This window comes from Dromiciops gliroides, chromosome 5, assembly GCF_019393635.1.
Source record: "Dromiciops gliroides isolate mDroGli1 chromosome 5, mDroGli1.pri, whole genome shotgun sequence".
Lineage (NCBI taxonomy): Eukaryota > Metazoa > Chordata > Mammalia > Microbiotheria > Microbiotheriidae > Dromiciops > Dromiciops gliroides.
Genome location: NC_057865.1, coordinates 144,164,850 through 144,188,155, shown reverse-complemented (window position 1 = coordinate 144,188,155; position 23,306 = coordinate 144,164,850). Strand labels below are relative to the sequence as shown.

General features: G+C 35.1%; 1 protein-coding gene across 2 annotated transcripts in view; it reads right to left on the bottom strand.

Moving 5' to 3' along the window:
• COG5 (component of oligomeric golgi complex 5) overlaps positions 1–23,306 on the bottom strand; it is a 349,622-nt gene that overhangs the window by 79,353 nt on the left and 246,963 nt on the right. For both annotated transcript variants that reach the window (XM_043965892.1, XM_043965890.1), the window contains exons 11-14: positions 13,473–13,554; positions 7,358–7,562; positions 4,503–4,664; positions 1,452–1,551 (exon numbers count right to left, since the gene is read on the bottom strand). In XM_043965892.1, coding sequence (XP_043821827.1) covers positions 1,452–1,551; positions 4,503–4,664; positions 7,358–7,562; positions 13,473–13,554 — 549 coding nt within the window. The remainder of the gene's footprint in view (positions 1–1,451; positions 1,552–4,502; positions 4,665–7,357; positions 7,563–13,472; positions 13,555–23,306) is intronic.

Genomic DNA, 23,306 nt, shown 5'->3' with positions numbered 1-23,306 from the left:
GTAACTTCAAAGTAATACCAAGAAAGAGAGCACTAGCAATCTGGGAGATCAAGGAAGGTGTTACTTAAGCTGAGCTTTGAAGGAAGCAATGATCTCCAAGGAGAAAAGTGGAGAGGGGAGAGCATTCCAGGAACTGAAGACAGTGAACAGAAGCAAAGACAAAAGTAATAACATGTTGTGCAATGGGGGATAATAAATAGGCCAAGTATGACTGAAATGTAGAGCTCATGAGAACTGCTCCTTTGAAATAATTCAGGAAACACAGGTAGGAGTCAGATTATGAAGGGCTATAAATGCTAAAACAGAGAAGTTTGTGTTTTATCCTAAAAAAGGTAACAAGCCACTCAGGCTTGTCAATGGAGTCATCTGGCTAGACCTGTGAGGAGGGCCTGGAGAAGGGAGAGACAGGAAGCAGAGAGACCACTCGCTAGGCCACCGAAATAGTTCAGGCTAGAAAGTGATTAGGGCCTCGACTAGGATAGTGTTTATATGGGTTGAGAGAAGCAAGAGGTGCTGTTGAAGGAGACTCAATGAGACTTAGCAACTGCTAACTATGGATTCTGTGATTCATTTGTCTTGTTTCTATGTGTGTAAGATATAATTGCTTCATAGGATTTTGGAACTGCAAATGCTATCTTTCCTAACTCTGGGGAAGGTTAATGAATTGATAATATTTACTAAAACTAAACAAGCATACACACTTTTCTATATCACTCTATTAATCATTAAGAACTTGCTGACCTCATTAGGATCTTTATATAAAGGGGTTACTCCTCCTCCCCTCTAAAATCTGGGTTGTAATTCACATTTTAAAATCCCAAGGGAAAAAGCCACAAGTATCTCCATAAGCCCTTTAGTCTTCACTTGAGAGAATAATCCAAATGATAATAATTGAAAACCAACAAGTTAACATTGTTATCATTTAAAATGTACAGGAACAGCCACTGCAAAAAGAACCACCATTTTATGGGTTAAACTGTTATGTATGATGACATTAAAGTAGAAGTTTTCAAAAAACTTCATTTTAAAAATGCACCTTTTCTATTACACTTTCAAACATTATATTCTCTCTAATCAGTTTCTAGCTGTTCTAATTAATTTCACACTTGGTAACCATGCGTGAATGGTGCTTGGGAAGGGGGAAAAAAACAACCCAGCCAATCACATTTAGCTGTAATTTTGGGAAAATAAGTCTGAATTTTGGTACAGATATGACAAACGCTTTAAAATCTACAGCATATTTTCATATTAGAAATATGGAAAAATCTGATGAGTAGGATATCAATTATCAAAAGGTATATGAATTTTTGGGGGGTGGATTCTAATTTAAGATTTCAAAAATTCACTAGAGATCCCCTATTTTAGTCAATTCATTAATACCTCCCAAATGCTTTCTTTAATAATGTTAACAAAAATAATTAAAAAGTTTACAGAAATATGGAGTTACTTACAAGCTGCTCAGATTTCACGCCAAATAACTGGATGGTCTTTGCCACATTTCTGGACACAGCTAAAGTAAGATTTGAGTCAACTGCAGCCACATTAAGTTCGCTGGAAAACATAAGTTACCACTATTAATTAAAACAATTTAAATAATGCATAATCTAGTTTATCAACATGGTAGACAGCAGCAATTAAACCTACATAGTGTAAGCAGGACTATTACTTTTATATTTCACTGATCTTTACTAAGAGCTGTATGCCATGTTGTATTTCGAAACTCCACATTTAGCAAGTATCTGCAGACAGATTTCTCAAATGACCAGTCATTCCTTAATAAAGGCCAGTCATGTGTGGTTCCATAGCTGTGATGAAGAGAGTACTCATTGTATACAAATTCTGAAGTGAAACTATTTCTCAAAACCGTTAAGTGCAATTACAGGCAATGCAAATCACACACATCTGCAGGGAAGGGACAGCACTTGAATGAAAATGGTGACTGTGGGAGACTATAAACTAAAAATACATATTTCAAATGATTCACCAAGATACTGAGTTGCTGTGGACATTTTTCACATTCTTATTATTTTATATACGCTAGTCTTTTGAACAGGGATAATAAACTGCAATATGAATGCAATTTGGAATTGGTTTAAATTGGATTTAGTGTAAAACTCTTACTTCATGCACACATGCTAAATTCTAAAATCTGAGATTAAGTGGCAAATTTGATTTGATTTCTAGAAAAGATATTTACTTGAAACAAAGATAGGCTGGTGCCTAGAGAAATAGAACTTCAAGTTAAAAATTGTAAGAAAAATAAAGTAGACAGGGTCTTTCAAGCACCAGGAGTGAAAAACTATGAGAATTTAAAATCATTTAAAGAAGACAGAAAGAGCTATTCAAAGTTAGTGTATAATATATGGGAAAAAACCCTAATAGATTCAGCAGTGTACTTTTTTACAGATGTTTACATTTAATTTCAAACTGTACAGATCTGTATGTCCGAGGCCTTTCCTCTGTCTTCTCTAAAAGCCAAGTTTTAACTTAGCTAACAACTCTTTAGAGAAGATAGGACCACAAATATGCATTGGGCACTTTAGGGGTTACTGATAAGCCAGGAGATGGTACTTCTGCAGTCCTGGGCAAGGTTGGAAAATTGTAACCCATTTGTTACTGTCCACTAGAGGTTATGAGTTTTCAACATGCAGTTTGACTCATCACAAAAACAAATGTCTATAATGCTACGAAGAGAATAACAAACAAATAAAATAACAATAAAATGTAGCACTAAAAGGGACTTTAAGGGTTATCAATTTAAAGGTGAAAATGCTGAGGCCCAGAGAAGTAAGCAAAAATACAGCTAGTCATACAGAATGCAAGAGATGGGACTCGAACTTGGGTTGTGTGAGGACAAGTCAGCTGTTCTTTCCATTCTACTAAGTTTTCTCAATTTGCTTATTTATATTTAAAAGTTCCTTTCATTATTCCTTCCAACAAGTAGTACCCTAGATAACTGCCTACTTTGTGTAGCCCAAATACTGTGGGTTAAGCATATATATAATATGCAGAAGACAGAATAGATATAAAGGAAAAGATGTTTAAACAATGAATTTAATAATTGTTAAGATTGGTAATAGGGGAGGGGCAGCTAGGTGGTGCAGTGGATAGAGCACCAGCCCTGGAATCAGGAGTACCTGAGTTCAAATCCGGCCTCAGACACTTAACACTTACTAGCTGTGTGACCCTGGGCAAGTCACTTAACCCCAATTGCCTCACTAAAAAAAAGTTTTTTAAAAAGATGGTAATAGGGGAAATCAAATGGCATTTGGGATTATCAAACTCATCACAGTTATAAAGAGATTATAGAGGTGATAGGATTAAATTTATAGTCATGTTTGGGAAAGTCAAGATATCAGGGGGAGATTTAGGATTGAAAATACCTATTCAGGGATTTTGCCCTGTATAGCATGCCTCTGGATGGATGCCTATTCTCCTGTCCTTTCCTTTTATTATAATAAATAAATCCTATATGCAAAGTTATATGTACATACACACACACACATATATATTTATATTTATATTTGGGGAGGCAGGGCAATGAGGGTTAAGTGACTTGCCCAGGGTCACACAGCTATACTAGAACTATTCTAGTTCTGCAACTTCCCCCATGGTTATTTTGCCTTCTTCAGGATGCTAGCTGCAAATTTATATTACTATTTCAACAAGCTGTTAATCACCACAGTGGCTGTGACAGACTCAAAAGCAATCTTATCTGGATAATAGCAATCTATGATATTTGCAAGAGGGTTCCTTGTCTGTTTTCAGGCATTCAAGAAACATATCCCTTGTAATTCATTCTCTTTTGGGGGAGCTTTAGTGGCAGTCATGCTTTCTTTCTTTCTTTTTTTTTTTTTTTAGTGAGGCAAGTGGGGTTAAGTGACTTGCCCAAGGTCACACAGCTAGTAAGTGTTATGTGTCTGAGGCCGGATTTGAACTCAGGTACTCCTGACTCCAGGGCCGGTGCTCTATCCACTGTACCACCTAGCTGCCCCCCAACAGTCATGCTTTCTTGAAGGAAAAAAAAGAGCTATACTAAAATCAAACTTATACTACAAAGGTCCTCTGTAACCCTTAGTAAATCAAATTAACCTCTATAGTTCTTACACATGAGTAATTAAAACCTCAATTGATAAAGATCATTTTAAGATACTCTAAATGTAGCTTACCTTAATTATTGTGCTTTTGCTCAAAAAGCACAATCAACTTAATTCTATACAGTATAGTAAATACCTGACATTACATACAATTAGTTGTACTCTCCATTTAATTTTGTAAAATGATTTTATAAATTAAGACACAGAAATATGGAGGTTAATTTAATAACCAATCAGACTGCATGAATCATAATTCTAATTCCTTGAATAACTGGGATTAAATTGATAATTTATTGCTAATAATCTTAATTTATGAACTGATCATTTAGAAATAAGGAGACAATAAAATTTAGTTTTTAGCTTTCATTTCTGAATACCACATACCATTTTTGAATATGCACTTACCTGGCTATGGTTTTAATGATGCTGTCCAGTTCATCAGGAGAAGGTGGATTCCGACCACCGGGGGGAAAGACCAGGTTGATAGGATCAAAGAGTCGAGATAATGACTTTGAAAGATAAGCCGCTTCATAAGGTTGCAGTGAGTCTTTTAAAGCCTTTTCTGGACTAGAGGTGCAATAATTTTGAAAAATGAATTTTAATTTTACAATATTAAAAGATATTATTAATCCTGATTAGTTTGATTACTTCTTTTCCACTGATTTCTTAATTCTTGTCCAATAAAACGACAATAGTCCACTTTCTATCAAGAAGACAATCTTGATGTTTAGGATAATGTACAAACATAAACATCAATCTCTTATTAGAGTATGTAATTAAATACACCATACATATGCAAATTTAATTATATGTGCTATCTATAAATGTCATGTACTATACATCAATATATATATTATGTTAAATCAGCCAATTTAAACTTAAAAGACAGTATAAAAAAAGCTCATTAATTTAAGCACCAATTCCAAAGAGGTGAGCCTAAACTTGACCTTTTTTGGGCAAATGTTTATTAGTAAAGATGACATATTAAGACTATAAACAAGAATATATGGAATGTTCAAATACTATAACTAGATATATGGGAACTTTGACTATCCAAAACACAGCTGATAATTAGGGAATTAATTAACACTTTCTCCTAGAGAAAAAAGCCTGAGTAGGCAAGACAGTTATCACAAAGTTCATGCACTATAAAAGCTCTGCATGAGGATCTTTCAGACATTCACTCTAAGCTTATTAACTGATATTTTGCTCACAATTCTAACAAGTTAGTTTATCTAATTCTCCAAACTACAGAAAAATGGAAAGCTATTGTAGGCACACTAACTGTCAGTAGTAAAGGCTAACAGTTGATAGCAAAGGAAGAGGGGGAAAAAAAAACATAAAAAGTAGGCACCAGACTTCCAAAAGTACAGTGGCCTGGAGCAATATAATACATAGACAGACATATTATAGATCTCATGAATCTCTGAGGTTGTGATTTTTTTTCTTTTTATGCACTGTTTTTATGAGACATGATTTTATCAGTATAAAAATTCCCAATGAGGAGCTTCCTTTACTAACACAAACCTACTCTGTAAACTTAAAATCTTAGAGAGTTTACTGAGGCCATTAAGAGGTCAGGTTATCCAGCTATTCAACCAATGTCAAAGGTGGCAACTGAACCCAAGTCTTCTGGACTCTAAGGTCACTAGAGTGCGCTTATTCTCAGTGTACAGTTAACATCAATAGTTATGACAGAAGAATGGATAATTGAAGAAGGGGGTAAGTCCCGAGAGGATCCAAGAATAGTATAGATAACTACATTTAACTAAGACAATTAGGTTTGGTCCTGTCTAGAGGTATTATTAATAACATCTTATTTTTCTGTCATGTCTGACTCTTTGTGACCCTGTTTGGGTTGGGTTTTTTTTTTACAAAGATACTACAGTGGTTTACCATTTCCTTCTCTGGCTCACATTATAGATGAGAAAACTGAGACAAACAGGGTTAGGGTTAAATGACTTCCCCAGGGTCACACAGCTACTAAGTGTCTGATGCCAGATTTGAACTAGGGAAGCTGCTATTCTAATGAGGGAGACAATAGCTATGGAAGATTTCAGTGCTGAGTCAGATGGAAAGGTCTAAGGACATGGTAATGCCTTTTATTAAAATTTCATTTCCACTAATAAGATAATATCGGATAGATTCTGATGATGAACCATTTGATAGTGCCACAAACTTTGGTGGTAAGAGTTTTCTTTTCTGGGTCTTCAATAACTGTGACTATACCATCTGTAGGAGGTGTTCAAAGCCAACTTCTATTAGTATTACTTTCCAGGATGATGGCTACATGCACTGGGCTAGAAGCATTGTTATTTCAAAAGCTCTTAGGTTCAGGGTCCTGGGCTGTCTTCAAAGGATTCTAAAGGTAAATGATGGTCAGTATGGTTGTGGTAGCTTAATTTGCCTGGCAGATGTAGCCTCCTGTTTCTACCTTGGGTTGCCGAGCTGCTTCAGTGAGGTTGGGTTGCCTATCCCATGGGAAACTGATCAGATATGACTACTAGGGACACCACCACTGTCTTTAAAATTCTGAGTCCTTGCCTGAATCTTGAAGCAGACTTACAGTTTGAGTCACTAGTCAGAGCCTGCTTCTACTAAGAACAGGGTCAGGAAGATGTCTCTCAATGGATCAGTGTGGTAAAATGGGAAGAAAATAGGAATTTGGAGTCAGAGGACCTGAACTTAAATATTGGCTCTGTCTCTTACTAGCTGTGTGATCTGTGGGTTAGTCAGTTAACCTCTCTGGAATATCAGTTTATTCATCTGTAAAGAAAGGGGATTGGACAAGATGACCACTAAAGTCCCTTTTAGATCCCCTAAATCTTTCTACCTCTAAATCCTTTTCCAGATCTATGATCCTCTGAGGCCAAAATGTCCCACTTCTACTACCTGATTATGGATATGTTCTGCCCCACTTCAACCTTGTTGTATGCTTGTCCTTCTAGTGACTGAACTGGAGGTGTTCTTGTTCACCTTCCCTGTGTTCCTTGGTCTACCAAGTTAAGCCACAAACCCTTCCTCTTGCTTTAACCATATGTTAACCTTTCTACTTTTTCTGTGAAAGGTTCTAAGTCCCCTAAGGCAGCTGCAACAGACTATACAGACACACACAAAGATATGTAGTGTATCAAAATGAATAATCATCTTTTATAAAATGTAGATAACAGCATAGTCACACATTTTTGAGTTTATTTTAAAACTAAACTCTAAAAATTATTTGCCTCCATGGAATTAATAGACCAATTAAATATACATACTCATAATCCTGCTTTTTCTGCATGAATATGTCTTGTACATCATCTTCTATCTGCTGTAGGTCAATGTAGAGGTCTGTGGTTCCACTTGAATTAAAATTGCCTTGAATATTTTGACTATATTGCTGAAGACGCTTCCATAAGTCATTATAAAGACGCAATAACTTAGGATATTCACCTTCAAATGCTTGCTTCAAAAACATAGAAGCTGCAAAACAAAACAACAAACCATTACATAAATGCATTCTTTCTTTTTTCCCCTTTGTTTCTCTCTCCCAGCCCTCCCCAACCCATTGTTAATAGACAAGTACATTTTTTGCTATATCAATGCCAGTTCTTCTAGAAAAGCCTTTTGTTCAGAAAAAAGCTTAGAATTATGATCCATAAGAAATTTTGAGGATTGATATGTCTATTGCCATTTTCTTCCCTTCATTTTCATGGATACTAGAGAAATAAAGCTGGTGATAGAGTGTTAAGTGCCTTGCCAAAAGATAGATGATTTAAATCTTGAGACATTTTGGCAATTCATTATTTAATTTTACCATCTCCAAAAGAGAAAAACACACTTCATATCACTTTTATTTACAAAATGTACTTAAAAAATACTTCAAGGACAACAATAATTGCTAAACACTGTGCTATAGAAATGTCTGAAAAGTAGAACAGTTCTTCTAAGAGTGGCTTACTCAAAGTTGAAGATACCACTTCTTTCTATTTACCACTTGAATTGAGATCTAAGGACTTCTTCTAAATTCTAGAAACATTTGGTGAATGTACGGTAATAAAAACAGATTAAAACATTTGTATATAAAAATAAATGCAAGGGCATTAAAATAATTTAACTCGTGGGGAATTCCCCATATCATCTGAGTGAGTGAAAAGAACACTGGACTAGGTATGAGAAGATCTGGGTCCTACTTATGTCTGTACAGCCTTAATGAGATACTTAGGCTTCTGAACCTTTTTCTTCATCTATAAGATGGGGGTAATAATACTTGCCCTATCTATGTAAAATTATAGGTTCTTAGAAGTCATCTAGTCCAAGTAGCAATTTTCCTTTTACAGTATTCCTGACAAGCGATAACATAGTCTATGCTTAAATACTTCAGAAAATTCACTACCTCATAAAGAAGGACAATTGTGGTTTTCCATAATTCACAGCACAGGTAGTGCAAAAAGGTAATGAAATGGCACATGATGGGCATAACTAGGCTGCAGCATATTACCAGTTATGCTATGATACAAAAAATACTATAAATGATATTTAAGAACATGGGACTCAAAAAGGAGTTAGTATGGTCATTTGTCAAGAGCAATAGATGCACAGTCCAAGGTAATGTACTGGTTTTCAGAAGACTGTCAGGGCAGTAGATAGATAGATACTCTATAATGGATTATGGAAGGGCCTGGATGAAAAAGTGTACATAGACTGAATGCTGTATTGTTAGAGTGATTATCCATACCAATGAGATCATGGACCAATTACAGTAGAATGAGTGACAGATTCAGTGACAATTACATTATATCATATATTTCAAACCTTACCTCAGCTACCAGGTTAAAACATATATAGTACTTATCTCACTGCCTGGAACATAGTGGGTACTTAATAAATGCTCGTTGACAAGGATAGAATGGTTCAATGCTTCTGTTATTTTATAGTTGTTTTTCCAGTATTGTCATGCAAATGCCATGCAATTCTCTTGAATTATCGTATACTTCAGTTCAAGATGCTACTGGTTGAATAAACTCATGAAAGCTACTTAACAATTTTGCAAGGTTAACAGCTACTTATCATAAAATTTGGTTATACTCTCAAATTTTCAAAAGCTTTTATTGGGAAATTTTCTGAATGTTTAGTTATTAAAATTTTTTATGACATCTTTACAAGCACTTACTACACTGACAGACACCTAAGGAACAATCATATTGAAAAGAAAAATGATACTTTCAAATTCCAAGTCCTTAGAATGATAGTGCTCATTTATCTGTCCTTACGTCCAGGCTTAGAAAAGCAAAGAAATGAGCATCCTCACTACAAGTTTCTGAATGCAATAATGTAGGTAAGGTATTTTGCAAACCTCAAGGCAACATATAAATGTCAATTATTATTATTATTTATCAGTTACAATTGAACAAAAGCAATAGAAAGTGATAGAAATAAAATATTAAATAATCAGCACCCATAAATAATTAAGAATATAAACTTTCTTAAAGTATACTTTTAAATGCTTTTGGTGTTAGTAGAACATTTTTTCTTCTGAGTGACCTGGATTCATTATGCATTAGACTGTTAGATTAGTAGCTGTTTAATAAATGCTTGCTTGATTAACATTACAACATAAAATTCTACTACGTATAAACATTTGATATCCCAAAGGATATTTCCCAAAAGTAAAATATATTCTCTATATATTTTTCTGCCAAAATATTTCTTCTCATAGTTAGGCAATCTGTTGTGCTACTTGATACTTTTAACGTTTAAATGTTTTCATGTCCCTAGAGTTGTAAGCACTATGTTATCTTTTGGGACTGTTACATGGGAGAACTCCTAAAGGAAATTATTAATAAAATTGCACCATCAAGAAAAAGAGGTCACTTGAACATGAAGTGACTAACAATAATAATAATAGCTAGCATTTATATAATACTTACCATGTGCCAGGCACTGGGCTAAGCACTTTAGAAATATTATCTCATTTGATCCTCAAAATAAGCTTGGGGGTAGGTACTATTATTATCCCCAATTACAGATGAGGAAACTGAGGCAAACTGGTAAAGTTACTGGTCCAAGGTCACATAGATATTAAATATCTGAGGTTAGATTTGAACTCAGGATTTCCTAACTCTGGGCCCAACACTCTACTGAGCCACCTAGCTGCCTATATGTGAAGGTTTCCTTTAACTATAGTTATACTCCAGTTTCAATAACTTTTCTAGCTATACTTCATCACTTCAAGGTTCTTTGGTTTTCATGCTGTGAATACTACCTTCTCTGCCACAATAATAGCCCTTGATAACTTAGTTATGCTCTTTGAAAATTTCTGAGACTGAAAAATTCACATCCTGTGACCAACTTTAGCTTTAATCTATAAGAGGTAGAAATTCTTTCACTTACATCAAAGAACCATGTATTAAGGACCTACTGGTTTCAGCACTGTGACTGGTGCTATTGGAGCAAAACATAAGACTATGAATGTATGCTTTTTAACCTAAAGGATAGGTTAATAGGTGGGATACAAAACTAACTGAGAAAACAATTTGAGAGCCAGCCCTAAACTGTACTGGTTAAGTACAAACTGAATTCCAAGCAGGGTGAGATCCATGTGGACTGGGTATTCAGTGAAATATGAAAGGAGGTAGAAATGCAGCTGGGCCTGGAAGAATGAGTATTTATATAAGCCAAAAGGGAGAAGGGTAGATACTTGAGATAAGGAAACACTCTACTACTCTATTCCTACTAAAGTAGCAGGTTTCCTACCATGGAGTAGTGGGACATAAGACTGGACTAGTAAGATTGGACAAGATGATGGAAAGCAGCATGGTACAATGGAAAGAATGGTAGATCTTAGACCCAGATGATGTTATTTTGAGTCCTGGCTCTGTCAATACTTACTATATGACCCTGGGCAAATCAATTAACCTCTTTGGGTCTGAGTTTTCTTATCTGTAAAACTGGGGGGTGGAGAGAATTTGATTAGAAAACCTTTTTTAGCTCTAAGTCTATGATTCTATCAACAGGGATTTAGACTTTATTCAATCAACAATTCATTCAATAAATACTGAGCTCCTAAAAGGTGCAGATGCTATGTGGGCTTATAAAGATGTATTAAGACACAGCCATATGCTTTAATTTTTTGCTATTACCTAGCTAGCTTAAAATGTTAGTTGCCTAGAAAAAAATTCAACAATTAAGTAATTTAAATACTGATCAGAAGAGATATAGTAGGCCTTAAAGAATGGGTAAATCTCTTTACATTCAGTTCAATTCATTTTAACTTTTCAATTGCTACAGGAAATCTGCTAATATAGTCAATATCAAATAATAGCAGATGGGGATAATAGGTATCCTTCTTAAGAATTAAGGTAAATATGGGCAGCTAGGTGGTGCAGTGGATAAAGTACAGACCCTGGATTCAGGAGGACCCAAGTTCAAATGTGACCTCAAGACTCTTGACACATACTAGCTGTGTGATCCTGGGCAAGTCACTTAACCCTCACTGCCCCCACTCCTGCCCCCCCAAAAAATTATGGTAAATAATTTTAAGTATTTCCAAAGCTATTTTAAAGAGTTCCCTTTGAAAATAAATGATATGCACATTACAAATAATCCATCCTTGTTATTTAGAGGAAAATAATGTACTAAATATACCTTTACCTTGACTTAGCAGCAATTAAATTGCCATTTTAAAATAAATATACTATAATGTGCACTTCCCCCAATTCTAAATGTATTGTTCTATTTACTACCTTCTTTCTAAATTAGTGACATTTGGGGGGGGGGGGAATGGGGGTTAAGTGACTTGCCCAGGGTCACACAGCTAGTAAGTGTTAAGTGTCTGAGGCCGGGTTTGAACTCAGGTACTCCTGACTTCAGGGCCGGTGCTTTAACCACTGCGCCACCTAGCTGCCCCTTAAATTAGTGACATTTTACGGAATATTTAAATTCAAGTTTTATATTGTAAAAAAGTAGATATCATCGTCATCTACTGCTTATATATCTTAAGTTCTTGAGTACATTCCATAGAATATAATGGGTTTGTGACATCACTAGGTTAATAATTATTGTAGAATATTGTTGATAATCATGTTCATTTTTTTTCATGTAAATCACATTACATTAGCATACAGAATAAAGTATACCATAACATGAGTGGACTACTTGTGCCAATAATACATCTGAATTCTGAAAAATCACTATTCCTAAAATATCTTTGTGTATTTTAAATTTTACATGTATATGAAGATGAAATCCACATTTAAATGTTCAATCCTTCCTTACATCCTGTCAGAGGGAGATATTATATCACTACTTTGTGGTAGCAGTGTAGAAAAGCAAGTCATTGGGGTGATGATAGTAGAAGTAGCTGAGGGCCTTCCTGGGTTTGACTAGATCTGTTTATGCCACATATCAAATAAGGTGAGAGATCTCCCAGGCAAGGAAAAAAGGAAGGAATGGTAAAGGGCATGGAGCGGTGAAGGGAGGACAGTAGTCTCACCTGTGACTTCACTCTGCCCAATTTTCACAGCTTAGCCATCTCTCTCCTAATGTCTTACTCTGAAGGGCATGTGGCTTTAGGTTCTCAAAGATAATGGTAATAAAGCTCAACCTCAAGTAGGTCTAAACCAAATTAAAGAATTTCAAGTATAAGCCATGATGGACTGCATGCCCATTAGCTGAAGATCATCCAGTTAAATTCAGAGAGGCTTTGAACTACATTGGCCACATGGAGAACTTGTTTTAGACTTACTAGTTTCTGAAAACAATCTATTGAATTATTAGGTTGGGCTCGGCTAGAGAGGAAGGAGGACTCACATTAAGGAAATTACAGATTCTGGAATTACTGAAGAAGAAACCATGCCCCATGCATATCCATTTGCTTGCTAGTCTGGTTTTGGTTGCAAGTTGTTAGATGCTATGTATTTAATTGACTAGACATGTTTTTCTAATGTTTGGTGGCTGAAAGGGCATAAAAATTTTATCATGATTTTGAGTTAGGTCATTAACTTCTTTTTTATGATAAGAACTTTGCATGCTACTTTATTAGTCACTAAACACAAAAGCTTTTAACTGTCCATACTTGATACTTTTAATTTCCAGAGTATGAATAATTTTAGAAATATTAACAATCTTCGATATGTTTTGCCAAGGACCCGAAAATAAATGTTAACGTAAATATAGTGATTGGCTTTTTTACTTTTTGGATTTTCTTCCAGAGTTGATTATTTTAAACATACAAATGCAACTTGCATAAATATCTATAAAATTCCAAAATTAGAACTTTATCATAACAATTGGTTTTAATAATAAATGCATTTTACCATGATATCAAAAGTCAAAATATTATTGAATAATGGCAATATGAGTGCTATTAGCAGAGCTCAATAGAATACTTACAATTTGTGGCTGTTTGAAATCGAGAAGAAAGGGTATCAGTAACGACACTCCAAAATGTATATAAAATTTCTGACTGTCCATCCTAAAGAATAAAAACATATGAGATTCAATTGAACATTTATTTATTTTTTTTTAAGTGAGGCAATTGGGGTTAAGCGACTTGCCCAGGGTCACACAGCCAGTAAGTGTCAAGTGTCTGAGGCCAGATTTGAACTCAGGTACTCCTGACTTCAGGGCCGGTGCTCTATCCATTGCACCACCTAGCTGCCCCATAACATTTATTTTTAAGGCTATAATGACTAGAACATAACATTTTAAAACCATTAAAAGGTTATTTTAATAAGAAGCTAAAAGTTTTCTAAAACAATAGAAATATGAAATATACAATTAAATATAAAATGGTTACTCAATTTACAGCAACTCAATTAACTTATATACTTGTAATGATCAATAAATCAATTATTTTTTGAGATAAAGGAGAGTTATAGATGAAATTGACAAACAAAAGGCAGTACAATTTCCATACCAAATATGCATAAGAGATAGATCAGCCTGAATGCCAGTAATAAAACTTATATCAGGGGGGGCTTATTTGCCTAGAACTTGCCTTCAAAACAAGTGTATGCAAAGGAAGAAATTAATGAAAAAAAAGTTTTTTTTAACATAAGAGAGAGGCATAGAACATTATCTCTAAAGTAAGAAAAGAGAAATGGAAAAATATATTCTGAGAAAAGGAAAGTATTAATATCTAAGTTCTTTTATTAAAGACTGATATGGTACTTGTATGCGGTATATAGCATATGTGCTTTGTGGCTATAAAAACAGCAATAATCATAATAGAAATAGCTTGTACTTCCATAAGGCTTTAAGATTTGCAAAGGACTTTATAGCCTCATTCTATTTGAGGTTTATAGTGGTTAATATCTATAATGTCTATAGCTAAGACGGGCTAATGCAAACATTTATCTCTCTGTATGTGTGTTGAAAAACGAACTCTTGAGAAATACAGCTAGGTTCTGAATAGTGTGAATAATAAATCCTATGAAATGGCATTATTCAAATTCATAATATTTGAAGTTATAATAATGTGAAAAATATGGAAATTGGTTCTAGTCCAATGGAAATGTGAAATGAAAATTCAAATAATGTGAACATTCATAGAATTTATTATTTGTGCTAATCGGACCTAGTTGTAAAATTTAAAACATTTCTTGTTCTTGTTTCTGTATATCCTTCAATTCTTAATGCTAGTAACTTCTCTAAATAAAGATGTCTCTTTACTTTGATTTTGCTGAAGTGAATATTGTAAGTAAAGGGGTCTCTGAAAACGTATACAGTTATAAGAGACACTTGTAAATCTTTACTGGAACTCTAAATTAATAGGATTTGTTTGGTCTTTCTAATTTAGACTTAAAGGTAGGTTCTGAATATAAATACAGTGTTTTATAGAGTTTTAGTGGTTGACTTTAGAGCTAAAAGTACTTTTCACTGAGTTCTAGAAAGTCTGGTGATATCCTTTAAACCCACAATAGAGTAGAAATAGCAAATTGGAAGATGAGAGATCACTGTAGACAGGCATGCCAATGACTTAAATAAAAAGGTTCAACTGGGAGCTTGACAGAAAGGGAAGACACAAATCTATGAAGAGACATAATTCAAAAAGCACCACAACATGAGGACATTTACTAAAGGCAAAAAATGTATTATTATCTTAAGAAACCCTGAATACATTATTGTATTTTAACACTGAACAATAGTAATATTTAAATATAACTAAATCTTCAAGAAAAGGTATGTGCATCATATTCTCTTTAGAAAGCCAGGGATATATACAACTGATTTGGGGAATATTCTCATCCAAAATGGTTAAAATATACAAGTTTTAGGGGCGGCTAGGTGGCGCAGTGGATAAAGCACCGGCCCTGGAGTCAGGAGTACCTGAGTTCAAATCCGGCCTCAGACACTTAACACTTACTAGCTGTGTGACCCTGGACAAGTCACTTAACCCCAATTGCCTCACAAAAAAAAAAATATATATATATATATATATATATATATATAAAGTTTTATAAAAGGAGGTGATTCAGCTATTTAGAAAACATTGCAATTCAGAATGACTAATGGATTAATAATACTAAACTCAAATATACTACTTACTTCAATTTGCCTTTTTCTTTCCATTCTCTCAGCCTATAATAGTTCACATTTAATAGAAATTTCAAAACTACACAACATTTATCCATTCACACATATAAGTATTATAATTTGCATTTTACAGGTGAGGAAACCAAAGGTCAGAAGGTAAATTACTTACCTGAAGTAACATTTTCAGATTCAGAATTTGAACTCAGACTTTTTGATAGTCCCCCCTACTCCATCCAGCATTCTGTCTATATGACACTCTCTCTTTTTACCTATGTCTGCATTACCACAACAGCCTCCTAAATTATCTCCCTGGATTAATTTTTATCTCCATACATTCTATGTTGCATACCATATAAAATAATTTTCCTATGTGGCACAGGTTGTACAAAGCATATGCAGCTATTTTATGCCTGTTCCTAGGTGACCAAGTAAGAGCTTTGGTGCTTCTAGCCATGAGTGACTCAGGGGACTTATAAATGGGACATGATTTTTTTTTTTTTTTTTTTTAGTGAGGCAATTTGGGGTTAAGTGACTTGCCCAGGGTCACACAGCTAGTAAGCGTTAAGTGTCTGAGGCCGGATTTGAACTCAGGTACTCCTGACTCCAGGGCTGGTGCTCTATCCACTGCGCCATTTAGCTGCCCCCAAAACTGTGTATACCTTTTTTTTTTTTTTGGTGGGGCAATGGGGGTTAAGTGACCTGCCTAGGGTCACACAGCCAGTAAAGTGTCAAGTGTCTGAGGCCGGATTTGAACTCAGGAACTCCTGAATCCAGGGCCGGTGCTTTATCCACTGCGCCACCTAGCCGCCCCCTTTAAAAGGTGTTTTTGCAAAAATTAAAGCACTACATTAATGATAGTTATTATTATTAGGTGAAGTTCACTTAACAATGATTAAATAACTATATTTAAAATGTAATTGGTTTGATTATTGTTAAAAAATTTAAGTCATGACAAATTAGTTACTGAAGAGTTATTTATATAAATCAAGATTTTCTTTTTTATATTTCTAAACTCAGTACACAGATTTATTTATGGCAAGAATATAAAAATTAGCATGATTTAATTTATCTAATAGCATGTCCTCCTTATTAGCCACTGGACAAAGACCTCACATTTACAGTACCAATGCTTAAATTAATGGTTACAGAAAGTTCTTAGAACCCTATACTCCCTTTTTTGCCAATATGACACCATCATTATTGTTGGCTGTTTTTGTTTGTTGGCTTGCAATGGTCAAATATTTCATAATCAACTTACCAATCTAGTGGAGGAAAGTCTCCCATACTAATGTAGGCTAGTCTTTGAAAGTAGGCTAAAGGGATTGAATTTGACTACATTAAATTGTACAATATGGACTACACTGAATTTGGACTACACTGAAAAAACTTTCTAGCACAATAAAACATTGTGCTGCTTTGGCATGCTTTTAAGAATCTAAGGTCATTGCCATGCCATGAGGAGGTTTTTGACTAAGACTTTAGGGAGGAAGTTGTAGCTAAATGGAAGGATAGTTCAAAGGTAGGTCCTTTGTAGAGAAAGTTGTAGCTAAATTGAAGACTATCTCACTGGTTTTCCTTAGAAGATTAAATAAAGGAGCTGAAAACAAAAATTTTACTGTGTACCAAAGGCAAAAAGAAATGCCATTTTATGTGAATCATATTTAGTTATCACCTTCTTTAGTGGTCATAAATATTTGCAAAAAATATGAAATTATAGTTTATGTGGCAACATCTATTGCAATGGATAATATGTAGAAAAAATTCTACAATGAGTTCAAGAAGACCCTCCAAATTAAATCAATATATACTTTGGGAATTCATAGACAAGAATGCTGAAAAATAGGTTGGAAAATATGGTTCAGAAGTAAAGAATTTGACAGGTCAACAGTAGGTATACTACAGGGAAGCCACATATCTATTCATTATGAACACTTTCTTAAGATTAGGTGGAAACTACTGAATCTTATCTCTTTGAAAGCTATCCTTATAAAATACATTTTTAAAAGTTAATTTCATAAGGACTTTCTACAGAAATCTCAAACTTTTAAAAATAAAACCCATCCCTAGCCACCTATAATATTAAGTGACAGTTTACTTGAAACTCAGGTACAATGCCTAGGAAGTAATATACACACTGAAAACAGCTAGCATTGCAAACCTTAACCAACAAATATATATGTATTTTTTTTGGGGGGGCAATGGGGGTTAAGTGACTTGCCCAGGGTCACACAGCTAGTAAGTGTCAAGTGTCTGAGGCCAGATTTGAACTCAGATCCTCCTGAATCCAGGGCTGGTGCTTTATCCACTGCGCCACCTAGCTGCCCCCAACAAATATATTTTAAATTTGTTCATTTTCATTCTGACCTTAAACACTAATTAAACTCGGCATTTCTACATATATAGTAGAACAGAAAAAGGATTGCACATGAAACTATCTGCTTGCTTTTAAAAAAAATATGCAATAAATTCAAGCACTTCTCCTTGACAAGGATTCTGGCTGGCCACCCTGCTGCTCTCTCCTGTGTATTTTTTAAAACGATACCTCAATGGCCCTGTGACTGGGCCACTGTCTCTGATGAGTCCTCCTCCCTTCTCCCCACACCCCATAAGTTAGGCTAGTTTTTCCCCTCCTGCCCCAACCAAAGGTATTCTGAATATTTGACTATCTCAGGGGGCTAAGGCTGTAGCTATGTCACCCTTCAGTGTTGGGGGATGTGTGGAAGCTGTGAAAGGAGAGGAGGTGAGCTTTATTTACCCACATTAAATGCTATAGTATCTTGGCTGAATATCTCTTCTATGGTATAGCTAAGTAATCCTCCTTTTGTAAGCTGTTGAATGAATATGGGTACTTCATTTTGTCTCAAGATAGAAGCTGAACAATGGCATGAATCAGGCTCTTTCTTAATTTTTGTTTATCTTTTTTTCCTACCCCATTCTCTCCATTCTAGGAGGAAAAAAAAAAGAAAGAAAGAAAAAGGATTCCTCTGTAAAGAATAATACTCTCATGCAAGTCCTATTTAGGAATAAAAGAACAGATTTATTGGGGTACAAGAGAAACTGGGCCGGGAGGAAGGTTAAAAAACACTTTCCTCCTCAACTAGCCTAGGAGCGCCCTCTGGAACTGGTGTTTGATCATTGCACTGTGTTTTTCATTATGTTGTTATTTAATAAATTGTACTGATTTAGTTCACTTCATGTTGCAACAGTTCATACAACTCTTTCTAGATTTCTCTAAAATTAGCCTTTTCTTCATTTCTTAAGGTACAATAATAATCCATTACATTCCTAAATCACAATTTGTTTAGCCATCCCTAATTGACAAATACCCACTCAGTTTCTAGTTCTTTGCCTCTATACAATAGCTATCAATTTTTTTGTACAAATGGGTCTTTCCCTTTGCTTTGCTATACTCGGGGCACAGGAATAGTAATGGTGTCTCTGGATCAAAGGGCATGTTCACAAGTACTTACCTATAAATTGATAGAAAACATGACAGAGATTAACTATCACTTACAAGGATGGGAACACAGGTAGTAAGCTGTCAAGAGCAGGATACAAACTGAGGTCCTCTGACTCCAGAGCCAGTGTCCCTTCCAATGGATTCTTCTGACAAAGTCAGATCAAACTGAGGGAATGTATCTAACCAGCAATCTCAATGATCCTAAATTGCTTACACTCATAAAAACCCATCCCTTTAATACCAAGATATTTTCCCAATGATGCTAAGTAGATAGAACCATAGAGTACCATGATTTCAAAAAATCAAAATTTTAAAAAAGATATCTGGCCATGGGATATAGGTTACAGGATGTAGCAGGTATTGATTATATTATCAACAATAACCACATGCAAGATATAACTTAAAAAGATCAAAGTTACATAAGACCAGAAAAGAAGCTAGTATCACAAAATGAGAGTGAAAATCCAGAGGACAGACATCCTGAAGACAAAAATGGCAAGTTTGTGCTAGCACAAGTATGACAATGAAGGAAGGTCTCCACTGGGGTGGAGCCTCCCTGACAGGACATGAATAAGAACTAACCAAATGAAAGGGCATCAGTATTGTTGATCTGCACAAATGCAGGGCATATCAATCTAATGAAATCCCAGATGGATCCATCAAGGAGCAAAGGAACAGGGTAGCAGAATCATGTTTACCAACTACAAACAATCCTATACTGGCTGCTGCCAGTCTCCCTCCTCTCTAATCTATCTCTACAGAGCTCCCAAAGGAATATTCCTAAGGGTACAGTTTTAATCATGATGTGCTCTTGCTCCAGAATCTTAGATCATAGAATAAGTTTTGAGCTGGTGGAGAACATTGGCGGTCAATTAATCCAAACCTTTCATTTTAAAGATTAGGAAAACAAATCCCAGAAAGTGAAGTGACTTGAACATTTTTTGCCTAGCACAGTGTCTGGTGCATAGATATTAATAAATGCTTGCTTATTGAATGATAAGTAGCAGAGCTCAGTGGTTGCCTACTGCCTCTAGGTAAAAAACCAAATAACGCCTAAGCTTAGTACTTTAAGCTTTTTAGTAGTGTCTCCAGCCTACCTTTCTAGACATATTTCACAGTATTTCTCTTTGCACACTCTAGCTTTGAACAAGTTTCTCCTTCCATAACCTGAAGGCTTAGTTCAGGTGCTACTTGCTATGGAATCCTTCCAGACTCATCCCTAATGGTTAGTACTCTTGACTCCTCAAATTGACTTCTATTTACTTATCTGTATATCATGTTATATAGGGTGTCAGCAAAATGAAAGCTCATTGAAGAAAAAGAACAGGTTTTTCGTCTCTATACTTGTATACCAATGACAAGGAGAGTGATACAGCATTTAATACAAGTTTGCTGAGTAGAAAAAAAATAATTAGTTTAAATTATATATATGGCATGTCTGAAAAATAATTGCATCTATGCAAAGCTACGGTAATGTTTTTTTGAGCTTAGTACAAAGTTGTACCAAAGGATCCTAGCTGGGGGACCCACACTTGCTTATTTAAGCATTCGGGATCGCACATGTCATCTCAAGCTAGACATATGATCTCACAAATAATGAAAGAAAAATTTTCATTATAATTCTGAATTTTAATTACATGTTGCTATTTTCTTTTAAATTCTGAGGTTTTGGTATTACCTGTTTACTTAATTTATTGATTCTTTTTATTTTTAATGGAACAAAAATTATTATAATATTTTGTATACAGATCAGTTCATCTTGCTATTTTTTCTACATTTCTTAAAAACAAAATCCATTTCCAATCTTGGATCTTGAAAAACAACAATCAGGTAGGCACTGCAATATTAGTACTACTACAGTCTCCTTTGTTTTTAAGCCACTCTGCTAATGGTGATACAATCTCACTTTCTTTTGATGTTGCTTTTTTCACTTTTATGGCTTATAGGAAATAAGAGCTAGTAAAGAATTTCTTATAGTATTTTTTCAAGCTGAAGCATTCAGTTTTTCCCCTACACAGTAAATGGATCCCCAAAAATGTACCTCTCTCCCACCCTTCCCCATGTGTATGGCATTTCAACTCATCATGAACTATTCATATTAGTATACAACAAATACTTCATGGAAACCTATTAAACTTTCCAAAATATCTGTCCACAGAATTCTGGTAGTAGTGAGTAGTGGATTTCACAACAATAAAATTCTCTTTCTAAGAGATTTTTGCTATTGCCTTCAATTCTCCATTGGTTGTTTACAGAGTGCTGCTGAAGGAGATGAAAGCATTAGCTTCCAGCATGCTGTTTCTGATATATCTTCCTTTCTCAGTACACCTCCCAGGAGATTTAGATCTTAGAAACACACACTACACAAATATGCCCCTGAACTGTTTGCACTGATATGTTCCTAGAGTCCCATCTAGTTTCAGTTCAATTTCTTGGTAGTACAGATAGGCTGGGAAGACTAAATTTCTTTAATCGAGAATGAAATAAGCTTTTTTCCATTTAAGGGTCCCAAGAGGAAAGTGTGATACTGAGTTATACCTGGACTTTGACTCTGCTGTATAAACTAGGTGAAATATATACCTTGACCTTTGGGAGCCACTCTGAGTTTAATTTCTGGAATACTCCTGTTTTGGTTCAGTTTCTAATTGCAGAGCCGGATGAATTGGGTGGTGGGTGAACAGACAATGGTGGCTGGGAAGGCAGCAGGAAGTAATCCTGTACTAGAGCAAATGATTTAGGGAAAGGAGTTAGGAAGGTAAAAGTGGAAGCTCATATACTTACAATTAGCTCCCAAACTAGAAGGACAAAGCAGATGAGGCTGCCTCTCTGGCCTTTTGCCCTTTTGGGACTTCCATTCCTACTCAAAGCTATTTCTGAAGGTCAACAGAAACTGATTTCTTCTGTAGGACCTAAGTGAAGACATCATCTGGATATGGCTAGGGTATCCATCAATGGGAAATGAAAAGTCTTGCACCTAGATATACTCTCATGGTACATCTTTTCATGTACCATATATACATATAAACATAAAGTCACTTGTAGAAACAGGCAAAACATATACTACAATCAAATGGGATCTAAATTATTCACGATAAACTGATAGAGAATAGCTAGTATAAATGACAACCAGATTAATAAGAAATGATCAAAATTTAAAGCATTTGACTCTAGGGAAATTAAAATGAATCATCACCAAAGGTCTGAGGAGATTATAATATTCTCATGGGTTTATCAAACCAATAGAGTAGGAGGAGAACTATCTTCCATGCCAATTTTCATGTGCCCTACTGTTATGAGATAGTATTATATATGAGTGCAAACCTGGATAACTGGAAATAAGTTCCATTTGGAAACATGGTTGGTGGCACAAATACATAGGCATTTTCAGGAGAACTGTCAAATGTAAAGATTAATATATCCACGATATGAAATGAGGTAATTAGATTGGTTTAAATAAGATACTCTTCGTGTAAAATGAGAACTAAACCAATTCAATAACTTAACCTAATTTAATATCAAAACTATTAAAAACAAAACTAAAATGGTGATTGATTCAGTTTTTGAAAATCAATACCTTCTTAACTCCCTCAGTAGTCTCTCCTTTCTGAATGGAGGTCTAGAGGATAGAGCACTAAATTCCTCCCAAAGCCTTCCTTTAGAGAGGACTAGGATTTGAACTTTGCAGGTAACTCTCCATTTTCCATCAGAAGCTCTCCTTGGTTTTGAGTGCTCCAGGTACTCCCTCCTCCCCTACACACAACCCACACACACACACCCCTTTAGTTTTCTTTTGTGTCTTGTCTTCTCTCACTAGATCATAAGCTCTTTGAGGATAGGGACTGTCTTTTTCATATTTGTATTCCTAGTACTTAGCACAATGCCTGGCACATAGTAGGTGCTTAATACATGTTTACTGAATTGAATTAAAATATTAAGTTAAAGATGTAATGTGTATTATGCTATGATACTTGAGGCTTCTAGAGGTATCTCTTTAGAATTCCTAGTGGATTTTTATTAGGAACAGAATTATTACGGAGTTTATTCAGGTGAACAACAAAAAGCTGTTCCTCTGGGATGTTTGGATTCTCTAGGTAAACATATTGAGGGATCTGTTAAAAGCTAGAAAGACATTTGGGGTATGGTCATTCACATTTCTAATCAAGTTAAAATGCTACAGAAACGTGAGCATTGAATTTTATTCAAAGCACTTAAAAGATCTTAATGTTGGA